At 41.9% G+C, this 23,354-nt stretch overlaps 1 protein-coding gene across 10 annotated transcripts in view; it reads right to left on the bottom strand.

The window, feature by feature from the left end:
• Positions 1–1,124: 1,124 nt before the first annotated feature.
• The window catches only part of neo1a (neogenin 1a), a 155,287-nt gene continuing 133,057 nt past the window's right edge, over positions 1,125–23,354 (bottom strand). For 2 of the 10 annotated variants that reach the window (XM_085274958.1, XM_085275003.1), the window contains exons 14-29: positions 22,853–22,963; positions 22,544–22,738; positions 20,799–20,894; positions 16,873–17,096; positions 13,559–13,697; positions 12,307–12,414; positions 11,787–11,981; positions 10,801–10,833; positions 10,500–10,565; positions 8,176–8,302; positions 7,773–8,017; positions 7,142–7,234; positions 6,640–6,807; positions 4,651–4,938; positions 4,346–4,482; positions 1,125–3,558 (exon numbers count right to left, since the gene is read on the bottom strand). In XM_085274958.1, coding sequence (XP_085131084.1) covers positions 3,472–3,558; positions 4,346–4,482; positions 4,651–4,938; positions 6,640–6,807; positions 7,142–7,234; positions 7,773–8,017; positions 8,176–8,302; positions 10,500–10,565; positions 10,801–10,833; positions 11,787–11,981; positions 12,307–12,414; positions 13,559–13,697; positions 16,873–17,096; positions 20,799–20,894; positions 22,544–22,738; positions 22,853–22,963 — 2,312 coding nt within the window. In that variant the 3' untranslated portion in view covers positions 1,125–3,471. Of the gene's footprint in view, positions 3,559–3,748; positions 3,789–4,345; positions 4,483–4,650; positions 4,939–6,639; positions 6,808–7,141; positions 7,235–7,772; positions 8,018–8,175; positions 8,303–10,499; positions 10,566–10,800; positions 10,834–11,786; positions 11,982–12,306; positions 12,415–13,558; positions 13,698–16,872; positions 17,097–20,798; positions 20,895–22,543; positions 22,739–22,852; positions 22,964–23,354 lie in introns of those variants that run through there. The other 8 variants (XM_085274995.1, XM_085275020.1, XM_085274967.1 and 5 more) reach the window with 7 other exon arrangements.

Raw genomic sequence — 23,354 nt, 5'->3', positions numbered from 1 at the left:
TGTACAGACAGCTCATTGCACAGACTTTTCTGTAATTATAAAACAAAGCTTTTGTTAATTTACAGGAAATAACCTGTTTTTTTCTTTTACCTTATGAATACTCATGAGTGAGGTCTTCATTCGCAGCAATGCTATAAAAAACTATTAAAATACAGTTAAAAGTCTAAAACCTCGGCGTCCTTCACTTGTTCCAAAGCTATACAGTGGGCTGAACCCGAGCCTTTGTTGGGCCGATTTTGGCCCCCACCCTCATGTTTGACATCTTGATCTAGACTATATAATATTTATCTGGTCTGAGATGAACATAGACAAACTCAAATGTCGGCTTTTCGCACCCTATGGGCATATCCTGTAGACAAGATATCACAGTTTACAACTCTTTGAGTAAAGTATTTTTAGCCTATATATTTTCTTTTTAGTGGGTCATTTTTCTACATGTCTTTGCCAGATCGTAATATTTCCCAATACCTAGTTTATGCACACTCTTACAAATGCGTTTTATACTGGCTTTGCACGCTTGGACTGTCCTCTCAGTGGAGATCAAAACAAGTAGTTTTATTTTGCTTTTTTTGTTTTGCTGCGAATGCTGCAGAAAACAGCAAAAAGCATGACTAATAGACATGTTTTTTTAAGTAAAATCCACAGCTTTAAAAATGCAAAAATAGAGAAATTTCATCATAACTGCACTGACTGTGGAAAAAATGACTTTCCGTCAGCTGACCTCACATACAGGATGTTGTCACGTCTATAGATGGAAGAATTTTTGTCACGTGTACATAGATTCAGGTTCACACTGTGAATAAAACCCAAATGTTTTTCCCTATCATGTGAGGTGAATCCATCTCATAATAAACACATGATAGAGTACAAACTGACATAGGCAGTCCTTTTCTATGGATTGTTAAATTTATGAGGTGAAATGACAGCTGCCCTGCTTTTTTAATGAAGGATTTCAATGTTGTAAATCAAGCCTGAATAGCAATCTTTGACCTGTCGTTTACCGAAAGATATGTAAAGCCCAAGGTTAGAGACTCTTCAGTGTTCGCTCATCTCTGGAGTATGTATGTATACCAATGATGCCTGTCGGGCGTCATGTCTGATGAAAAGAAGACGAGCAGACACGGTTACTTTGTTAGTATTCATAATTGTTTGTATACACAATGTATAGGAGCACCAATAAAAAAAACATCTTTTTTTTCCTCTTTTTTTTGTCCAAACATTTTTTCCGACATTTTTTAAAAAGCCACAGATTTTTTTTCTCCATTTCTACAGAAAGCAAAGAAAGCTCTGTACATGAACAAGCAACAACAGAATTCCTCATCGTGAGCTGCAGAGTATAAACCGCCTGGCCGCTCAATCCTTATCATCTCTGAAGCAAAAAACAAAAATAATAATAATAATAAACATTAAAAAAAAAAAGAAAAAAAAAAGACCAGCTGCCTGCTGCTTACCTAGGACACTACGTTACACAAACAGCTTTCGATATTTAAAACACAAGATATGTAAGAAATGTACTTTCCAAAAATTGTGAAAAAGTGCAATACAGGTTCAACTGTTTACAACTCAATAGATTATTTCCCAAATGGAGTCCGCTCCTCTTTCTCCCACTTTTGTCCGTCAACCCCCACCCTGGTCCCTCCCGACGTGCCGCCCCACAAAAACTTGTTCCTTGTTTGTATCCATAGTTAAAATCTCTTACAGTTATATTGACATTCATGACGATGTACATGTATGAGAAACATGGTATTCACAAAAGTAGAGCAAATTACTATGATCGCAAATGACAAGTTTCTTTGGGTAAGAGAGTAATGAAAAACTAGTTTCTTTTTTTTCTCCTTTTTTTTAAATATTGGATTTGTGTATAGAACAAGCTTCGTTTTTTTCTTCATACAAAACCCATGTAAAAAAAACAAAACAAATTGGGAGTCCCCTTCAAAAAGGCGTTCAACATCTTTGCATCTGATAACATCTGTAGAAGAACCACGGTGATGGAAAAACAGCAAACACACTCCTGCGCTGCCGGGGATCGGGGATACACGCACACACACGTGGTTCAGCAGTACAGATGCTTGAAACCAAATATTGTTTTTTTGGAAAAACAACACACATTCGACTTAACTTCTGGTATAAAACACAACTCGACTGTTGCTGTAGATGTTTTTTTTGTAATTTAGGTGGGGTGGGGGACCAGCGCCCTGAGTCCTCGGTACCCCTGACCTGCGAGGAGATCCTGTCAAGTCCCACTGAACGATGAAGAAGCAGCTGCCGATGGTGACAGCTGAGTGACACCATCCACGCAGAGCAGAGTCGTCTCCACGGCGCCGACATACCTGCGCGTTGGTAAGGTTTTTTTTTGTTTGTTTGTTTTTTTTTTTTTTTTTTAAACGGAGCTCCCGTGACAAACCAAAAACTGGAAAACACTTTCATGTACAAAGGGTGGCAACGCGACCTCAGAGAAGAATGTACTGTAGAAACGCACCAGGTCTCTCTCTCCTCTGCTGATATGAAAAACTGAGCTTCAGGACTCATTCATTATCCCACTTCCATCCCAAATAATAATAATAATAATAATAATAATAATAATAATAAAAATAATGAAATGATGGGAAACATTAAAAACATCAACAAACAAACAAAAAAACATATGTACATGTTTATAAGGATATTTATGTAAAAAATAATACAATAACATAAAAAAAACCAATGAAAAGTCATATGACACGTGGGTAAAAGACAAAAGACAAGTTGATGAATAATGTAGGCTTGGTAAAGAGGAGGAGGAGGCTGAAATCCAACGTTCACTTCACTGAAACTGTCCAATAGATATACAAAATGCACAAAGAAAACACTAATCAAACAAACACTGTGTGTAGACTGTGCCTCATGAGCACCATACATCAAAAACCAGCATATTTTTTGGACTTGACACTGAATCAACCGTCTCAAGCGAGAGTGTTCGGCACCGAAAAACAAACAAACAAACAAAAAAAAATGACTACCATTTTTGCTGAGGAAAAAAAAAAAATTCACAATCTTCCGGTTGAACGCGACCAATGTTTGTTTGTTTTTATTTTTCCTTTTTAAAAGTTCATAGTCTCTGAGAATGGTTCTTCATATAAAGATGAAGTTGTCTCACTTTTTCTTCCCTCACATGGCAATCTCCTTCCTGAGACTGAGCAAGGTAAGCCGGGGAAAAAAGGAAAAAGTAATTCCTACGTTTCAGTCTGGAAGTTTTGTTTTTCTCTGCAGGGGGAGACGCGAGAGTTTTTTTTTCTTTTTCGTGGGGATGAGAAGCCATTTTGTGTCCAGCAGCCTCTGGCTCCGAAGGTTTTGTTGATTTGTTTTGTATTGTTTGGTTGTGTTTTTTTCTTTAGGGTGTGTGACTTTCTGTATGTGTGTGTGGGGGGTGACAGAGAGTGTGTGGTTGTGTGTGTGTCTGTCTGTGTGTGGTGTTTTGGTGCAAGTGCATGCTCATGGCGCTGTGGTGATGGCGTTCAGGTCCTTCATCAGGCCCTCGAGGTGGGCCATCTCCTCGGTCAGCTCGTCGGGCTCGTAGCTCTGGGGGAGAGGAACAGGGTTACTGCGGGGGGCGGGGGAGGGGAAGGGGGGGAGGGAGGCAAGCACCTGGAAGGAGGGAAGGAAGAGAGCAGAGGAAAGGAAAGGAGAGGAGAGGATCAGTCAGGGATCTTTCACAGAGGACAGGGAGGAGTTTGGCAAAGGGGGCGCATGGGTGAGGTGAGCTGGAGGGGGGGGGGGGGGGGGGGGGGGGGCTGGGTGGATCAATGAAACTGAAGGGTCGGAAAAGGACAAAAACAGAAAGAGGCAGCAGACAAAAGCATGACGTCGAGGAAAAAAACCAAGAGAAGCCAACACCAACATACGGTCAACAGCCAATCAAGGCAGAGAGAAGGTTCAATGGCAAAAAATTAAAAATCATTCCAGTTATGGGTTTGTTTGTTTGTTTTTTTTGTTAAGATCGGTAGTTAACAGTTAAATGAAATGACCAAAGGAGAGCCGACAACGCCACAAAAAAAAGAGAAAGTAAAAACATGGTGAGATTGAATTTGGAAAGAATACAAAAAAAGAAAAACAGAGAGAGAGAGAACAAACAGAAAATGTGGTTAAAACCAATGTTCAGCTGAAAGTAACTGTATCATCCAGTGCCCAAAGTAAACCTGACATGGATTTGGAAGGAATGTGATTGGTATCATTTAAAAAAACAACCCAAAAGAAGCAGCAAAAATAATATCAAATATTCACCACCATCATCAGGCCTACCAAAAAAAAAAAAAAAAAAAATCAGACTGCCTTACTACAAGCAGCCAGTGTGGGGCGCTGTACTCACGCTGTCTACATCTTCTAGCATCTTGCTGGTCTCTGGTACATCGGGGGCGTTGGGCACGGTGACCACCATCGGTGTTCGTGTCCTTCCTAGTGTTCCGATGGAGGCTGTTTTCACAACATGCGGGTGAGTGGGAGGCCCTGAGTGAAGAAAGGTCACACGAAAATACTACACTCAGTGAACGCAACACACACCAGTGCTTTAAAAAAAATTTTTTTTCAGCTCGCAAAGACTTTTTAAGAGCTAGTTAGAAAAATTCTGATTCAACTCTGTTTAGCTTGGTGGGTGTCAGTGATATGAGGGCTCACCGGTCTGAGCGAGCAGGGGAGTGCTGGGCAGGGCGGGAGACTCATAGGATGGGTGGCTGGAGGCTGGGATTGCAGGTACAGCGAAGCTCTTGAGAGGGTGGGCGTGGGCATGCGGGTGAGCTGAGCGGAGTGGGGGCAGGTTGCTGGAGTAGCTAGGCTCCTCCTCTGTGGTGGTGGAGCCGTGGTAGCTGCCCTCTGGGTCAGCCAGGATCTCTGAGGGGCAGGAGGCTTGGGAGGAGGCGGTGGCAGGAGGGGCGGGCTCAGAGCTGGGAGTATTCCTCACAGACTCTGGAGAGGAGGCAGCAGGTGGGGACAGTCAGAATACGGGTTTGCAGGATTAAAACATTTTTCGGCATGCCAGTGCCTGCCAACCGGCTTGTAGAAAGTTACCAAGAAAATGTCATAATTAATAATTAAAGCTGGAATTTTAGGCTTTCATTTTTGGGTTTGCTGTCGCCAATCTAAATATCTGTCATGGAACTTTCTATTTGTGAGTCTGTACACGAGAAGCTGAGAAACCTGTCTTATTTAGAATCCTGTAAATATACATATGAACTCAGGTTTCAGTTCATCCTATCCCAGTGATCTTTTCTTTGCGTTTACATCTCACAGTATCCCAGTTCTATAGCAATATCCAGGTTCCTCAAAACATGAATAAGAGCATGCAAACATCTTAAGTGTTAAAAAAATAAAATAAAAAGAAACTAGGAAAATAATTTCAAAAGCTCAGTAGCAATAAAAAGCAAACATCTTAACATTTCTGAAGCTGCAACTTGTGGTCTACCTTTATAAATGACTTCAGGTCAGTTGAACACCAGTTCAGCCTTCTATTTTTCTTTCACTATAACTAGTTATTTGTGCATTATACTGCCAAAAGTATTCACTCACACATCCAGATCAGTTCAGGTGTTCCAATCACTTCTGTGGTCACAGGTGTATAAAATCAAGCACCTATACATGAAGACTTCTTCTACACACATTTGTGAAAGAGTGGGCAGCTCTCAGGAGCTCAGTCGTAGGTACCGTGATAGGGTGCCACCTGTGCAAGTCCAATCGTGAAATTTCATCGCTGCGAAATATTCTACAGTCAACTGTGCTACTATAAAAATATGGAAATGATTAGACATGGTACAGACCTCCAAACTTCATGTGACTTTCAGATTAGCTCGAAAACAGTGTGTAGAGAGCTTCGTGGAATGGGTTTCCATGGCCAGGAGAACGGTACTTGTCTAACTGCATTGTGCCAAGTGTAAAGTTTGGTGGAGTGGGGATTATGGTGTGCGGTTGTATTTTTTAGGAGTTGGGCTCAGCCCCTCAGTTCCAGTGAAAGGAACTCTTAATACTTCGACATACAAAGCTATTTTGTACCATTTCATACTCCTGACTTTTTTGGAACAGTTTGGGGACGGCCCCTTCCTGTTCCTGTTCCCTTCCTGCAACATGACTGCGCACCAGCGCATAAAGCCCAAAAAGACATGGATGAGAACTTGACTGCCCTGCACAGAGTCCTGACCTCAACCCCACAGAACACCTTTAGGATGAATTAGAGCGGAGACTGCAAGTCAGGTCTTCTCATATAACAGTGTCCGACCTCACAAATGATCTTCTGGAAGAAGAAACACTCCTAAACCTTTTCGAAAGCCTTCCCAGAAGAGTTGAAGCTGCAATAGGGTGGAGCAACAATATATTAAATCCTATGCATTAAGAAGCTCATATCCATGTGAAGGCAGACGTGTGAATACTTTTGGCAATATAGTGTATCCGACTGCATTCCCTTGTTTATCTTGGTAAAGAGCACAGCCAGTATGTTAGGAAGGAAAGCAACAGTGGTTAGTAACACTATGAAGAACTCAAATATGAACATAAGGTGGTAGCGGCATGGGAATGAATAAGCAAATGACAAATCTGTGAGTGGTTATGACATAAGGTAAGAGTGCCCTTGTCCTCTTTGTTATTCCTCGTGCTGTCCAGCAGGGGGCAGTGTCTCACCTGTGGAGTCCACCCTGTCTAGATGAGAGATGGGGGTGCAGGTGTGCGGGCGTGGGTACCCGCTGCCCTGGTGGTAGAGGTAGCTGCGTGTCGCCGACGACAGGCTGCCCATGTGATAATAGTGGTGATGGTTATCGAGGGAATGGATGGGGTGAGCGCTAATCACGGCTGTGAATGGAAATGGACATGAATACACGGACACACAAACACAACAAGATGTTTAACCAACTGGTGATGAGGATGATGACGATGAGATGTACACATGCAGTTTTCTGTGACACACACACACTTCAATATTCTCTGTCAGCTTAGTCACTAAACCAAAAAATCCCCAGAAACATTAACATGTCACGAGAAGCATGAAATGTTTTCTAATTAGACAACCACAAGGAACATTTGGAAGTTGTTAACTTAAGACTTTGTGTGCTCTAGTTTCATATTGTTTTGTGAGGAGTTTCCAAATCGACTGCACAAACACACACACACACACGCACACACTTACGCTGAGGCGGCTGCGCATCAAAAGGCATCATCATTTTAGGCCTCATCCCTCGTCGGCCTGCTAGTGTAGACATGCTGTCCTCTGATTCGTGGCCTAAAAGGTACGGTGGACACCAGCCAATCAGAAAGAGCTGCTACCCTATTGATTGTCGTTTTTTTCCCCCCTTTTATTAACGATCCGTCTGATCTCAGGATCCTTAATCAATGCACTAATTGGGTTTTGATTGTATCTTTAAATGTCACAGTTACATTGAGTAGCTTTACTGTACTTGCAGAAACCTGCATCATGACGAGTAATGGGCAGCATGTATGAAAAGCATGAAATGTTTTGCATGATAATCACGGGAAAACAACAGAAATTGAACAGGTGTTGACTCATGACACAAAAACCTCTTCAGGACTCCTCCAGCAACCTCCTGAAAGCAAACCTGAGGATATTACCTCATTCCTACCTGAAAATCATCGTTTTTTTAAGTCACACTCTTAAAATGTAGTTTTCTGTCTGCAGCCAAACTAGAGAGGTCTACTCAATGTTATTATGCATGTAAGCTCAGGCAGCAAGGGTGGCATTTCGCTTTCATCCCTTTTCCCAAAACATCACATTTTAAGTCTCCGCCTTGAGCAAGACTGACCACGGTAGGAGTTGCGCCTCTGCTGCAGGTGGGGGTTGCTCTCCAATCCGCTGTCAGCAGGGGTGATGTCCTGTGAGGTGCGGGGAATGGGGGTTTCAGTCATGACTGGGTTGGGGTCTGGCGACTTGTCCATGGGTTTAAGCTCCAGCCTCTCGTGGTGAATCCAAAGATCGGGTGGCTTCAGGTCTTTGGAGTTCCCCTTGTATTTGTGAGAGCCGTTGGAAGATTTTGAGGCAGCCCGCTTTCTATCAGAGAGAACACAGAGCTGTTAGCGACAGCAGCAAAACAGTCAAAGATACTGGAGGGAGCTGATCTGTAGGTTAATAAAACAGAGTGAGAAGATCTATATTACAAAGAGACAGAAAGAGAGCATGCAATGTAAAAGCGGGACAGTGCGTCTTACTTTTTCTGGTGGGATGTGGTGCGCCGCGTGCACAGGAAAGCCCCCACTACCACCACTATGATGGTGAAGGCTCCCACTGAGATGATTATGACAATGACCAGGATATGATTTTCCCCATCTTTAATTCCTCGGCAAGAGAAAATCAAAGTTAGAGTGCAAACTTTTACGCATTAATGTCTGTATGAACTTCAACAGAAAAAAAAATTAAATGCAAGATCAGAATAAATAGTTTTAAATTTGTACTGAAACAAATATGAGGCTATAGTTACTTATAAGTCACGTCTAAGTGATAAATTATTAGTCTATGATCATTTCTAAGAGTTGGTTGAGTTACATAAGGTAAGGTAAGGTAAGGTAACTTTATTTATACCTAAAGGCAAGGTAAATTTGCTTTACAGAAAAATGACAGCATTTGACATCCCTTTAAAAACACACATACCTAGTAAATATATAAAACTCACTGTGACACATACTTTAATATTTCGAATCAAAAACAGTTCTTATTTAATTCAGTGACAGCAACGGGGACAAAGCTATTTCTATAACGCTTTGTCCTGCATCTCGGAAATAGAAACCTCCGTCCTGAGGGAAGAAGCTGAAATTCACCCCTTAGAGGATGGGAACCATTTTTAAGGATTGATAAAGCCATCCTCTGTACCTGCTTAGAGTACAGGGAGGCTAAACAAGACTGTGGCTCACCTATCAGACGACTGGACCATCTCACTATCTGATTTAGAGAGTTTTTCTCTGTGACAGAGGTCTGACCAAACCATGCCACCAAACAAAAGGATAAAACAGACTCAATAAAAGAACGATAAAACAAAGTTAAAATTTTTTGGTCAATGTGGAAATGAACAAGTTTCCTAAGGCAATAAAGGTGCTGGTGACCCTTTTTACAAACTGATTTGCAATTTTGATCAAAGTTCAGTTTTTCATTTATTATGGTCCCAAGATATTTATATGATTGTACTTGCTCTATTTTCTGACCTTTAATTAAAGTGACTGCTTGCCCATTTTGTTGTTTCCTAAAATCAACAACCATGTCTTTTGTTTTAGATATGTTCAGCTGGAGATAAGACTCCTCACACCACTGAACAAAGTCATCAATGACTGGACCGTGGTTAGTTTCACCCTCTTTCAGTAAGCTGACAATAACAGAGTCATCTGCATATTTAATGATGGCCCTGTTTTCATGTCTGCTCTGACACATATTTGTATAGAGAGTGAATAATAAGGGCGATAGGACGCACCCTTGAGGAGAACCTGTGGAGGAGAACACTGGGTCAGACAGAACCCCATTTATTCTCACTCTTTGTGACCTGTCAGTTAAAAAATCTAAAATCCAGCCCACCAGGTTTTTCCTGATTTCAAACTGTTCTAAAAGTCTTTTAATTAAAATATGGGGCTGTATTGTATTAAAAGCCGAAGAAAAATCAATGAAAAGAAGTCTTGCAAAAGTCCCTTTACTCTCTACATGTTTAAGAATTAGATTTAGTAAAGTCAAAAGTGCGTCCTCCACTCCTCTGTTGGGCCTGTATGCAAACTGCATTGGATCTAGCTGACCTTCAGTCTCTTTCATAATCACATTTCTGATGATTTTTTCAAAGACTTTCATGACAACTGAAGTGAGGGCAACAGGCCTGAAGTCGTTTAGAATTTTTGGACGACTAGATTTGGGGACAGGAACCACGACTGCTTCTTTCCAAAGAGAGGGCACATGTTGTGTTTGCAAGGATTTGTTAAAAATAACCTGAAATATAGGACTGAGTTCATCAGCACAAGATTTAATTAGGCGGCCACTAATATTATCAGGACCCTGGCTCTTATTCACATTGACTGTATGAAAGGCCTTTTTAACATCGCTGAGTTCAATGATAAAGTGCTGAGTATCTCTCAGTTTCTGTTTCAGTTCCAAAATATCCTCGCTAAAATCAGAAGAACTAAAACGAGCATAAAACATGTTTAGAGCATTTGCAAAATCTCTGTCTGAATTAAAACCATCTAAAATGACCTGACTGCTGCTCTGGGGATTTTGAAACCCTGCTATGGTTTTCATACAAGTCCAGGCAGACCCCAAATTTTTTGCAGCAAATTTGCTTTCAAGAAGGTTTTTGTAGCTCTGTTTTGCTTTCAAGATCTCAATTTTCATTTCCTTGGTGGCTGTCTGAAAAACGGCAACAGCCCCCTCTTTAAAGGCCTGTCTCTTGTTCAGTCGTGGGGACACTTTTGGGAAACTTTGTCCAGGTTACAGCACGACTGTAGTGTCTGACAACATGACAACTGAGCATGAGCACTAAATAAGGTAGGAGGAATTATAATCTTACTTGGTGGAACAGGGTCCCGTGGAGGTTGGTTTCCTGAAGGTCCCATCTTTGGTGTGAGATTTGAGGCTGAATCAAGATAGGTGAAAAACAAAAAGTCATTCTAATGGTCTTTTCTATCACCACATAGAGCCTGTCAAATGTTTATTATCTTAAAAACTAAACAAGCACAGTCACACGGACTAAGTTTTTCTTTCCTTCTTTCTTTTTTTTTTTTCTAATTGGCGTAGAAGATGGTCCTTGGAAAAAGAGAAACATTAGGGGGTGCGGTCCAGCAGTGATAAAGTGTGGAGAGCGAGTTTACCTTGGTCATTAGCCATTTTGTCAGAGGACTCAGCTTAACAGGCCAAGGGAGAGCAGAGAGGGAGAGACAATAAAAAGCAAAAAAGTGGTTAGCTGAAAACAGCAGCGAGGGAGACAGAAATAAAGTGAGAGATGGGGATTGTGAGGAGGAGGAAGAGAGGGGCAAAACTATAGGAAGGAAAACCAGTAGGAAAACCAGACAGCAGCCAAACAGAGTATGCTAGAAACAACCAGACTGACATTAGAGGAAAGTATATTGAAAAACATATACAGAAGTTAAAACACACACTGATATATATAATACCTTCCTACAGTCAACACACACTGACTTTATGCCCTAAATATTAGCATTCTCTAAAAAGAGTGGATGCTTGTGAAATATATTCAGCTAAAACCTAAATCAGCCGTAAGAAGCAGAAACAAACTGAACCTACAATATTCTTTACAACATTTGCTTAGCAGACTCATCAGTTAGCAGCCCAAGCCAAATTAATCAGGAAGGTTTGAAAAGCATCCCTGTTATAGCTCACGAGTTTCACGCAGCAATAGAAAAAGTGCTCAAAGGTGTTTGGAATAAAATGTATTTAAGCTTATATGATGTGTTGAATGTTCTATGGAAAAAATCCATCTGTAATTTAAATCACATCACATAAATACGCCGGTGCAATCCGAGGACGGTCACTGTGTCTGAGAAAACAAAAATCTTGAAGGCCCATTTGTTGATTTTTAGACAGCTGAGGGCAGAGTAACACCACGACTAACCCAAAGCCCTGACATAACGGCAGCTATGGAAGCTGTGTACTGTGTATATGTTAGCCAAGAGCTGCCTATTTACACATGCATAAAGCTACGTGATGACTAAACATCTCACAGTCCTCATTTCTTTTTGTTAGAGAGCTTAAACGTCTATTTAACCGATGGACCTTTGACTTTGTTTAACAGTCTGTAAATGCTGCCATGTGAAAAACGTGCGTCACATAAACTTACTTTTTGGAGTGCGGAACTGCACGGGCTCAGACATGGGGCCCATGCCTTTTGAGTTTCGGGCCTGAATCTTGAAGTAGTAGGTGGTGTCCAGCGTTAGCTCCTGGATCTGGTGAGTCAGACGATTGCCCACCACTGGTTCGATAACCCAGTCGTGGACCACGGCGTTTACATCTGTACTGTAGTAGATGATATAGCCTACAAAAGAAGACGCCAAGAACAACGAGCAATTGTTTAAAATGTAGTTTTAAAGTAAGATCACGGATATTGTTTTTATTCTTAAGAGCCCCAACAGGAGAGCAAGAGTGATGCATTTACATACTTTTCTGAAAGATATCTACTTTTACAGAAAAAATATCAGTCTGCAGCTGGGTGATCAGACAGCTCCCAGACATATTCACAATCTGCACATCAATTCTTCACCTAAATGTGAGTCCATTGCAGTGCAGAGATGCTACAAAATGGTCAAAATAATAAGTAGTGAGAAATCTGTGTGAAGGACAAGAGAGGCTTTGGGGCTCACCAGTGATTTTTCCATTGGCCTCAGAGGGAGGCTGCCAGTTGACAATTATGGTGCGTGGTTTGTTCTCTTTGCTCACCACAGTCACATCCTTCGGGGCGGAGCTGGGAGCTGTGACAGGGATGGAGACGAGACATTGTTCGAGCTGATGAGAAGGTTAAATAACACACATGCACATGTTCCTACTACTAACTTTCATTTCAGGATATAAATAAAATGTGGAAAGTTTTATGCTGATAGTATTCCCCCTGGACTAAAAAGCTACAGTTTTTATATACTATACTTGTGTGTGTGTGTGGGTGTGTTGATGATGCACACGCACACAATAGCATCCATTTCCTCAGCTGTGAGACAAACCCCGGGTGGGCTGAAATAAAAACGCTGTTCACCTTTCCTTTAGAAAACTCAAAAATATTTATGCAAGAGATTAAAAGAAATTGTTTTTCTTTTAGTAATCTCAAAGCAGGTTATTATTTTTTTAAATATTATCTTTTTTTTGGCATTTTGCCTTTATTTGATAGCGATAGTGGAGACAGACAGGAAAGCAGAGAGAGGGGGTAGGAGACGCTGCAAAGGGCCCCAGGTTGGATTCGAACCTGGGCCACTGGCTTCTGGCCATATGGTTGCCTGCTCACCCACAGAGCTAAAGTCGTACAGGTACTGAGAGTTTGCTTGTTGGTTGATTACCTGTTAGTTATGCAGCCAGCTTTTTTAAAAAAAACAAACAAACCCACACACACAAAGGGAGTTTATGGCTTTTCAAACAGGCTACCCCTCCTGAATGAAAGACCAGCCAAAAGTAGTCTAAGGGAGACTGACTGTATCCATGAATTTTTTACTGCTCTTCAGGCTGAGACACCTGGTCCAGAGTTTAATATAAACTGTATTTCTATTAATATTATTACATTTTGGAAGAATGGTTAGTCCCTACCTACTCTCCTTAAATTATCACCTGCAATTAATCCCCAACTTTGCTGCAGTTTTCCTTAATTTCTATTTTAGTTACTTTTCACTGTTTGGGTTAATGGCAGTCTTTGGTTTTTACTGGACTACACTGTGGAGTCACAGCTTGCTTGATAATCTTCAAGGATTGCCCCTCCTCCTTCCTTGGTCGGCAAGAAGTACAATGTCACTCCTGAGCCAGCCAGGGGGGCTCGTTACACCGTAGGTGTCGTGTTCGTGTCTTTGTACTCATGTATGTGCTGTGTGTGTTTATGCGCGGTTGTTTGTGTCTGCGTGTCTGCAGTGCTCCTACTGGTCTCAAAGGTGGTGCCCTGGGCTGTCATGCTCCATGTGCTGACACGGCGGCCTTTGGTCACCATGACGGAGAATTCGTACAGCGTGTTGGGCTTCAGATCTGGCACCGTGTAGCTCAGGTTGGTGGTGTTGACCATCTGGGGAAAAACGAGCAAAAGCGGCAAACAAGAAATCAGTTTGTGAGACGGCAGAGCCGCCGAACAACCCTGGAAACTGTTTTCCGGCAGAGAAAAGAATAGAGCTGTGTGATTTTTACTAACTGAATAACACCTGCAGATGTCTTGCTTTTCCAGACTAACAATCCAAACACTAAACACGTCAAGTTTCAATCTCAGAGAGAACAAAAACATTCACGACTGAGAAGCTGAAGCAAGGCGGCGTTTCAGAATCATTTAAATGCTCCTTCAAGTATAAAACCAGCTCCACAGATCAGTAAGACCTGTTTTAGTTCTAAAATAAATTACCAGTGTGAAGCATTCACATTCACGAGGCATTATGTGCACTATCCAGTGTTTGGAACCACATCCTTTCCATCTTTTGATGGTTTCAATCATGTTTATACGAAATACTCAGTTTTCACTTTATTAGGTACGCCTTGCTAAAATGAGTAAGGTCTGATGAAACAGTCCCGCAATAATTTCCGTGTTTATAATGCTTGGGTTTTTGTTGCAGCTGTTCCGAAGAGGTATTAATTCAACCTCACAGTTACAGCCAAAACAGGGCCTATTTACATCATTGAGAGTAAATATGGCAGGTAAACAACAAAAGCAAAAAAAAACAAAACCTGTCAATTTAAAAATAAATTACATTTTTAACCACCAACTAATATCCTGAACATTAAAACCTTCATGAAGTGGGGTTTTATTGCAAGACTTTTGCAATGGACTGAGTGCACAGTGCCACAAAGAAAGTGCATCATTTACAAAACATCTGTATACGTTATTAAGCGCTAGTGAACTATTTAGAATCTGAAGTTACGCAACATTTATCTCGAGCTCCACTGGGATGAACCAGCATGAGAAAAAAAGTAGTCGTAGCAGCACAGAGTCAGGTTCTCCAGTGTCCTGTCTATAATGTTGCGTGCTATGGCAGAAGTGCAGCTCTCCATTGGGGGCTGTGAAACAGAGGGCAGTAGGATAGGAAATGAAAACACCCTGTTCTTTAGAACCATGCAGCCTGTTAGAGAGCAGTCATCCCTTCAATAATGTACAAGCGTGTCTGTGGACTTGCACTAAGGGAGGCATTAAGGTGAAGGCTTTACTGCTGGTATACCTCTTGAGTACAGCTATGTTTACATACACGATGTACTGTAAAGTTTCAGAGCCTCTCTAATAGACATCATAATATATTAGATTGGTGATGAGCCTCAGTGACACAAAACGTTTTAAGCATCCATTCATGGCAGCAAGCTGAGCAGTACTCCATATATCTGTACTGTTGTGGATTTACATTGTGTTAATGAATCTGCTGTGTAACAAGGCATCGCTCAAATTCTCCCTCCATTTCACTTTGAGTGACAACAAACCTTTGCAGTTCAATGGAAGCCTCAAACAAAAAACACTGGGTGCCAGCATCCGGTGCAAGACCTGGATACTGAGTCTCCGTACGTTTGTGCATACACCTTTCAAGGTGGCGGTATGGAGAATGCACCGTCAGATCTACGCTCTCTTTTTCTAGTTCTCAGTTCGCCTCGTCCTTGTTGAATAATTTATCGGGAAACGCCGGCCTTTATCTGAGCTCTGCTCGGTCACAGGTTTGCACACATGCATGATACAAGGACCACACACACACACACACACCCGCTGTGCTCTATTATTTGGAGATAAGTAATCATCATAATTGAGCTGCAGCTCAGGAATTGGAATCGGAATCTCAAACAGCCTGTTCAAGGCTCGGCTCACAGTCACTACAAATATTTTAACTCTTCAGAGAGAGTGCCTCTTGATTTGCATCTGTTGGACACTAATCCCAGTAAATAAATGTACGATTCTCATGTGGTGTTCTTCACTGATGAAGAACTATTGTTAGGATTTTGTAACAAACCAAAACAAATTTTTTTTTTAACACAGGAAAATCTGCTTGTTTAAATTCCTCAAATGAAGTTTAGTTTAGCTGAGCTGTTCAAGTACAATCACTCACTATCTTTGTATACATCTCTTGACATTGTTACTCCCTCATTTTCATTTCTCATGTTCATGACTATTTGTTTGGCCACTTACGTTTGCAATCCTGCCAGTCCTTGAACTGCTTCAACTCAAAGGGTGCTGTTCAAGCGATTAATTGATTAATCCAATTCTGTGCCAATGTCTGTTAGTTTCGGGATCTGCCTTAACCACCTGCTTGATTTAAATTTTACAGGAAATGCAGCATCATATGATCCAGTGTTTGCTTTCACCCTCGCCCTTTGCTGATCGCTCTTCTGAGTCATTCTAAGTTAAGCTATTGCTAACTCAAACTAATATCTCAATGAATCAGCTTTTTTAAAACTGAAAGGAGCGATGGAGCTGCACACGTCTGACTTCCTATGGACGTAACTGACCAACTTTTTGTATTTTCATCCAGCGCAGAAAGGAATCAGACTGTAGCTGCTTGTGGAAAGATGGGGGGAAAACCAGTTGCTGACAGGCTTCTTTATGAAAGGAACATGAGTGTGTGAGGCTGCACTGTAAACAAACGCACCAGCTGCTCTTCTGCTTGACAAAGTAGCTGCTAAAGGACTGTTTACTCCAGCCATTGATAACACAAAGACTTCTACTCAGAATCCAGCTGTTTTAAAAAAAGCTAACTTCATGTAAGAGTAACGAGCCTAACGAACAGGACGACCAATCATGTAAGAGCAAGTTCTGAGTTCTGATGATCATAAAAGTGCAGAGCAGAGGATCAGTTCCTCTTTATAGCCCTTCAAAGGTTGAATGAAAACAGATCATCACACTTGTACAAATACCATGCTGCCCCCGAGCTTGGGAGCTGCTGTGGGAATACTTAATTATATATGCCCTCATATGACATCACTTTTTATTTTCAGCGCATCAATACGAATATGAAGGGATGCACAGAAATAAACTGAAATCGTACTATATTGCTGCATCACTAATGTTTGGACACAGCGATCTGATTTGACTTGTTCTCCGTGCTAAATGTGTTGCTTATTTGAAAGCGTTGAACTGAACCAGAAACAGTTGAATGAGCTCCAAAGATTAAAAAAACCCAAAAACAATAAAAGTCTAACTAAACCTGCTTTGGTTAAAGAACTGATGTCGAATTGTAAATCTGATAAACTGAATGCAATCATGCGAAAGAAGAATCTCTTACCTTCACTTTAGTGTTGGCAGGGATGTTGGTCTTCCATCGCACTGTGTAGTAGCGGTTATCTGTAACCTTTTGGCTCTTGGGCAGCGAGTTGTCGGCCCAGGTCACCTTGATGGTGTCGTGGCTCAGCACCGACGCCTGAACGCCCACCGGCGGCATCATGGGGAGAGGGTCTGGTACTGGGGTGTATGGAGCATGTAAGAGGTCGTACAGGTCAACATCGGGGTCTACAGGGTCAGGACATCAGGCCATAAAACCCAACATGCATGCGCACAAAAAATTAAAATGAGCAAATTAAAACGGAATGTGAAGCGTGGTGGATCAGACAGTGGAGCCAAAACAGGACGTGGGGAGGGACGCAGAGGAAGAAATAAGGTTAATGCGTTAAAAATGCAGGACGATGGTGAGGGAGGAGGGGGAGGTGGATGGTTAAGTGCAACAGGGATGGGATTGGGAAGGGTGAAAAGAAGGAGAGAGAAGATTCTATTAGAAAAACAGACACTGACCTCTACAATAAGACCAATCTACAGAAGCTACAGTACAGTATGTGCTGCTCTATCAACTGTAGCACTACGGAAAGAGAGGAAGAGATACTCTATTCATTAAGAAAAGATTACAGTAAATGGAAAACCGGAGTGAAAGAAGACACCCGTAATCCCGCTGCCAAAAGTTACATATTAATGTCAACCCAGTCATTTCAAAGAAAGAGTCAAAACGCATTTACAGATGTTTACATCATGGAGCTTTTACAACATTTTAAAGCAAAGTGGATGAACAGACGGGACACTGAGTGCCCAGGAATATCTTCCCAGAGAGCTGCCGAGAAGGCGCATTATGTTCTTGAAAACTGAAGAAGGAAAACTGAGGATTTAAGGAAGAAGCCTGGAGGCACAGAAGAGGGGAGAGACACTAACAAATGGTCCTGCGGTTGAGGGCTTGTGTCATATTGCTGCTTTTGTTGTGCGGCTCAAAGGTGGAAAGCTTGCTGCGAGAGGGCGAGGTTGGTTGCTCCCTACTTCCAGTTGCAGTCCCTCTTAGAATCAATGCTAGACAATGACTTGTATACTCTTTTAAAAATATACAACTGAAAATATATGCGACCAAACATCTTTAAAAGTGTTAGATTCAGACAGTCAGCTTTGTGCTTAGTGCCTTTACTTAATATGGGTAATTTTATACTAGGATATACACTCACCAGCCACTTCAATAGGTACACCTGCTCAACTGCTAATGCAAATATCTAAACAGGCAATCACATGACAGCAACTCAATGCTTTTAGGCATGTAAACAAGATAAAGAGCCCCCACCCCAAAAAAAAACAAAAAAAACAAAACAAAAAAAAAACGTGATGCTCATCCTGAATATTTCAGAAACTGCTGAGTTTACAGAGATCAGAGGAGAGTGAGCCGATTGCCCAGAGCTGATAGAAAGGCAGCAGTAACAGTACTCCTAGCACTGATTACAACCAGGGTGTGTAGAAGAGCATCTCTGAACACACAACGTATTGAAGCAGATGGGCTACAGCGGTGAGGACCACACACTTCTCCCACTAAGAACAGGAAACTGAGGCCATGGTTCTCACAGCCTCACCAAATTTGGACAGTAGGACACTGGAAAAAACGTTATGAGGTTTATGAGCCTCGGCGGCTGATGCGACATTCAGACGGATGGGTCAGAATTTGTCATAAAGGTGGGGGAACAGTAGATTGGCTGTGTGATGAAGTCATCTTAACAGCATACAGGACTATGGTCGTTCCGGCACCTTTCCAAATGCGTGTCAACAGAATTAGAGCAGTTTTGAAGGGAAAGAGGGTCTAACCATTACAAGTGTGATGTACCAAATGAGTGTCCGGTGAGTGTATGTGTGGTGCATTTTGGAGAAATGCATAGATAATTCAGTAAAAAAACACAAATACTTGAATACTAACAATATCATAATACTACTGTCTCTCCAGTTTGCACAATTCTCAGCAGTACTCAACCAGAGGTAATTAAGTAAAAGCTTCCATAGTGTAATATTAATATCTTTTTAAATGTTGAGTGGGGTTCAAACTAAGGGTCCAACAGGCAGCTGCTGGCCATCATGCTGAATGATAAACACTTTAAGATGACCTCGTGGCCGGTGAATTCACTGCTCACAGCTCTGTCCTTGGTTTAGCTGTGACTGGAGAAAAAGCTCTGGTCCGTCACCCGTGATGACACTCCTCCTCAGCCTACTTGTTGGCCCTCTACTCTCTGCCTCGCTCCATTTGATGCCTCTGTACATAGCTGCCCTCATTATACGCCCAAGACTGAGTCACAGAGTTTGTGTGTGCGTGATGAAGCGCCAAGCATTCATGCGGCTGTGGAGAGGCACTGAGGTTTTGGAGTGGCATGCAAGCTACATTTCTTTACCCAGGCTGGAAGAATACAGCGTTCAATATTGTGAAGGAGAAAAGGCTGACTTGCCCTTGTGGAAAAAAACACCTTTTTGAAATAGAGGTGAAATATTTCATTTCCTGCTTTTCAGTTAAGCGTCGTATTATAAAGTATTCAGCCTAGCACTTTCTCAACCAAAGTTCACCAAGTTTTCCTCAGTTTTTTTCAAAAGTAAAAGTACTATGTAGGTCAGCTTGTCTTTTTAATCCCGACTTGAACAAACTGGCAGGAAGGGAACGCGCCCCTGAGGATTCAGCAGCAGACGATGGTGGTGGGCTTTGGTTCTGCTTTGAGAGGAAACGTTTGGATCTGACGAAGGGTTGCCAAAGCCACCACAGGGGGTCTGCATGTGCACAGCTCTGTATGTGAGTGTGTATGTGAGAGGATGTGAGGAAGCGTCATAGAGAGAAGGGTACAGTATGACAGCGTGCGAGTGTGTGCGCGCACTCCGGCTGCCACCCCCCCTCGACGCATGTTGACGTGATTCATGTCATCCAGCATCCAACCCCTCCTCAATTGGTTGGTGCAATAGTGCTGCAGCAGAGACAAACTGAGAGTGATCAAGGCTGAGCGGAGAGGTGGGAGGCTGGATGGGAAAAAGAGGCGGGTGCAGCCCACATTCTGGGACACCCCAGGGTGCATGGGCTGGCTGTCTTCTGACACTGTCACATAATCTGTGTGAACTCCACGAACATGCAGTCTAACTGGCAGTGCCTCACGCTTTAAGATCATTTGTCAAGCACCCAGGATTGGGACTTAAGTCCTACTTTTAATTGTGTGGCTGGCAGCCTAACAGGACTGTCCATATTCTGCGGCTGTTTTTAGTCTGCAGCACAGAGAAAACTGCGTCTCAGAGTTCGACTGATGCTGGATATTTCAGGTCAGTGCTGATGTCTGCCAAAATCCCATTACGCTAACATTGCATAATGAACATTTGTGATGAGGCTCTTTTGAAGTCTGTTATGAAAGACTTCATACAAACTTGTCGCTGCATAAAATATTCTTCTTTTGCCTGATGAAGGTTTTTTTCCTTCTTTACTTAAAAAAAAAAAACCTCAAGTAAAGCTTCTGCCGTTCAACCTGGTTAAAATATCCATAATCACTCTCACATCAGGACTGATAGTCTGGGATAAAAAAATTAAGGGGTTTGCTCACTTGATTAAAAAGAGACTCAAGTATTCTGGGGGCCATGATGAAGAGAGTTAATTAGAGCAGTGAGACTCCCCGATGACCCATTATCTGTCTGGTAATTTGAAGTCGAGACACATTTTTTCTGATAATGACGGCGGATTAGAGAGAGCGAATAACTGTAACTCAGAATTATTTTTTTTTTACAGCCACACGGTGCAAGGAGCACTGCTCACATTACATGTGATCTGAAGAACAACAAGATGAAGAGACTAAATGTGACCACTTCAAATGTTGCCTCTGAGCACTTCAAGGTGTAAGAAATCCACTATCGCTTCAAATAAGAAAAGCCATTCGACATGTGGATGTGTCTGGTTCCTACCTGACTGTGCTCTGGTGACGGCGCTCTCGTACACGGGAATGCCTTCACCCACGTTATTGAAGGCTTTTAGTGTGATCACGTAGTGGGAGCTGGGGTCTGTGAGAGAAAGAGAAGGATGGGGGGAATAAATTGATGCAGCCACCTCATCAACCAAAACTCTTGAGACGCTCAGCTTGAGATTGCAATATTAGCAGAGCGAGTATTTCAATACAATCAGTCCTATTACAGCCATTATAATAGAGACCTCAATTATGCACATATACAGTACTGTGTAAAAGTCTTGAGCCAACCCTCATCTCTTTACATGTTTCTTCTTCTATCAGATGGATCAGCTGAAAGGCCAGGTGTATGTTTGGTGGGTCTTTGGCGGATTTGATCTCTTAAAACATGATTCAGATGCAGTTCATCTGCTGAAGTCTAAGAAAAGCGTCTGGACTTTTCGCCTCTCATCGAGGTGAAAAGTCTTGAAGACACTTTTCTTTTCAAGCTCCTTAGACTGCGTCTGCCGCTTCTTTTGACCCAACTAGTCCAGTTTTTTTCAAATGTTTTCTGTTTTAGGGACACACTTCACACCAGCTAATATTCAGCTAATAGCCCTTTGGGATTCACATTGTTGGGTCAACAATACCATTTTAAGTATGTCAAACTGTTATCTTTGGCATTTTTCACAGATTCTACTAAAGAAATAGGAACAAATTCTGTGTTTTTGTGACAGGCTGCTAAGTAGCAAAGTGCCTAAAGATACAATGTAAAATTTGTTCTTCACCAAGTCATCTGCTATGTGTAGACACAACGCTGATCCATTCCTTTAGTTAGGTGTCTTTTGTATGCTTGAATGATTCATAAGTCAGTGTTAAGTGGCTAAAGAGACGAAACTCTGAAAATGGTCAGGTTCAAGGGATTGGACTAGAAATGACTGAAAATAAATTGATGTCCAAATAAAAACTGTGAAAGGCCTTCAGAAAGCCTCATTGGAAGAAAAATATGAAGAAATGGTTGAAAAATTCCTCCCTGTGTCTCTTTTTTCTATCCATCTTCTAGGCCCCCTTACTACAGCATTTAGACAGTGATCAGCTGTGGCAGTAGAGTGTGATGATAGAGTGTGATGCGCATTATATACTTAGAAGAACAAAAAAAAAATCAAATGTTTCTTGAACGGTGGTTCTATCAGAGCAGAGCTTCCTGAGGTTTAAAAGGAATTAACTTTAATTTCATCATGTAGGTTTTAGAGTCAAATACAGTTTGTGTGAGCTTCCCAAAGGCTGCATTGATCACATGCGGAGAAATGGCCCTCATGCAAAAGAAGAAGCAGAACATTTTAATGAGGTAAAACTGGTTAGATGACAGCGAGTGCTAAAACCACCAAATATTTTATTCAAATATCATGACCTTTAATTATTGTGTGCCCATTAGGCCAATCTGTATAATTAGCAGCTCAGGCGTGTGGTGGAGAGGATCTTATTAATTCTCTAAACACTCACTGTGGGGTACAGATGAATTAATTCAGTGCTTGTGCGTCTGCCTGTGTGTTTGCTTATAATACACAAACCATTAATTAAACTTAGCGTATAAAGTATCACATCAAATAGATCACATTAACATTTTGTCTGATAATGATTTGACACGTGGATCATTAGTATTTGATCCTTATGTGTAACTATTTTGGGGACAAGAATGTGCACACATCGATACAAAAAGCTGAAAGAAACACATGTGAAGAACAAAAAGGGAGCGACCGTTCTTACCGAGGTTCTCGATAGTGAAGTAGCGCTGCTTGTAGTCCACTTTGATGGTCTGCGCGTGTGGACTGCCGATGCCGTAGCCAATCGCGTAACCGCGCACCATAATGTCCTGGTTCTCCGGCGGCGTCCAGCTCACCACGATGCTGTTGACCAGCGGCCGGACGTGCAGCGAGCTAGGCTGGTCCGGAACACGGGACTCTGATGGGGGAGAAGCAGGAAAAACTTCAGATGAGGAGGAAAAATAAATGCTAAAATAAATAATTGCTCAAAACCAAGTGACAGCTTCCGGTTTAGTAAAACAGCTGACGTTACCATCCAAGTCGCTCTCAAACGTCTCTGCCGTCATCCACTCGGTGGCCGGTCCCGTGCCATTTACCGTCATGGCTGACACTCGGAAGGAGTACTCCGTTCCATGCTCGAGACCTGGACGGGCAACACCAACACATCAGCCTGAGATTCAAAACTGGAGTATTTAAATAGAGCTTTGGCCAAAATGATCCGCCAAGTCAACTCCTCCATTAAAACCTCTCTCAGTCCTGGTTTTACTACTGGTGCGCTCTGATTGGCTGGGTCAGTTGGGCTTTCAATAACACAAATATTTTAAAGCAGATACCTGATACGTCTCTCCACGGCTTAAGGAGAAAATCCATAACTCGCCTAATCTATATTAAAGTTGATTACATTTTATTTTCACATCTGATGAGTACGATTCAATGGGATTTAAAGAAAAACACAACACTAGCCTTTAAAACAAGTTAAAAAGAGAGTGTCTGATAAAAAGTAGCACAAAAGGAGAGACACTAAGAGCAGAAGT

This window comes from Mchenga conophoros, linkage group LG1, assembly GCF_057382185.1.
Source record: "Mchenga conophoros isolate Kocher_MC1m ecotype Shallow Benthic linkage group LG1, M_conophoros_male_GT1.1, whole genome shotgun sequence".
Classification (NCBI taxonomy): Eukaryota; Metazoa; Chordata; class Actinopteri; order Cichliformes; family Cichlidae; genus Mchenga; species Mchenga conophoros.
The sequence above is the reverse complement of the archived record's forward strand: the minus strand, read 5'-3'. Positions and strand labels throughout refer to the sequence as shown.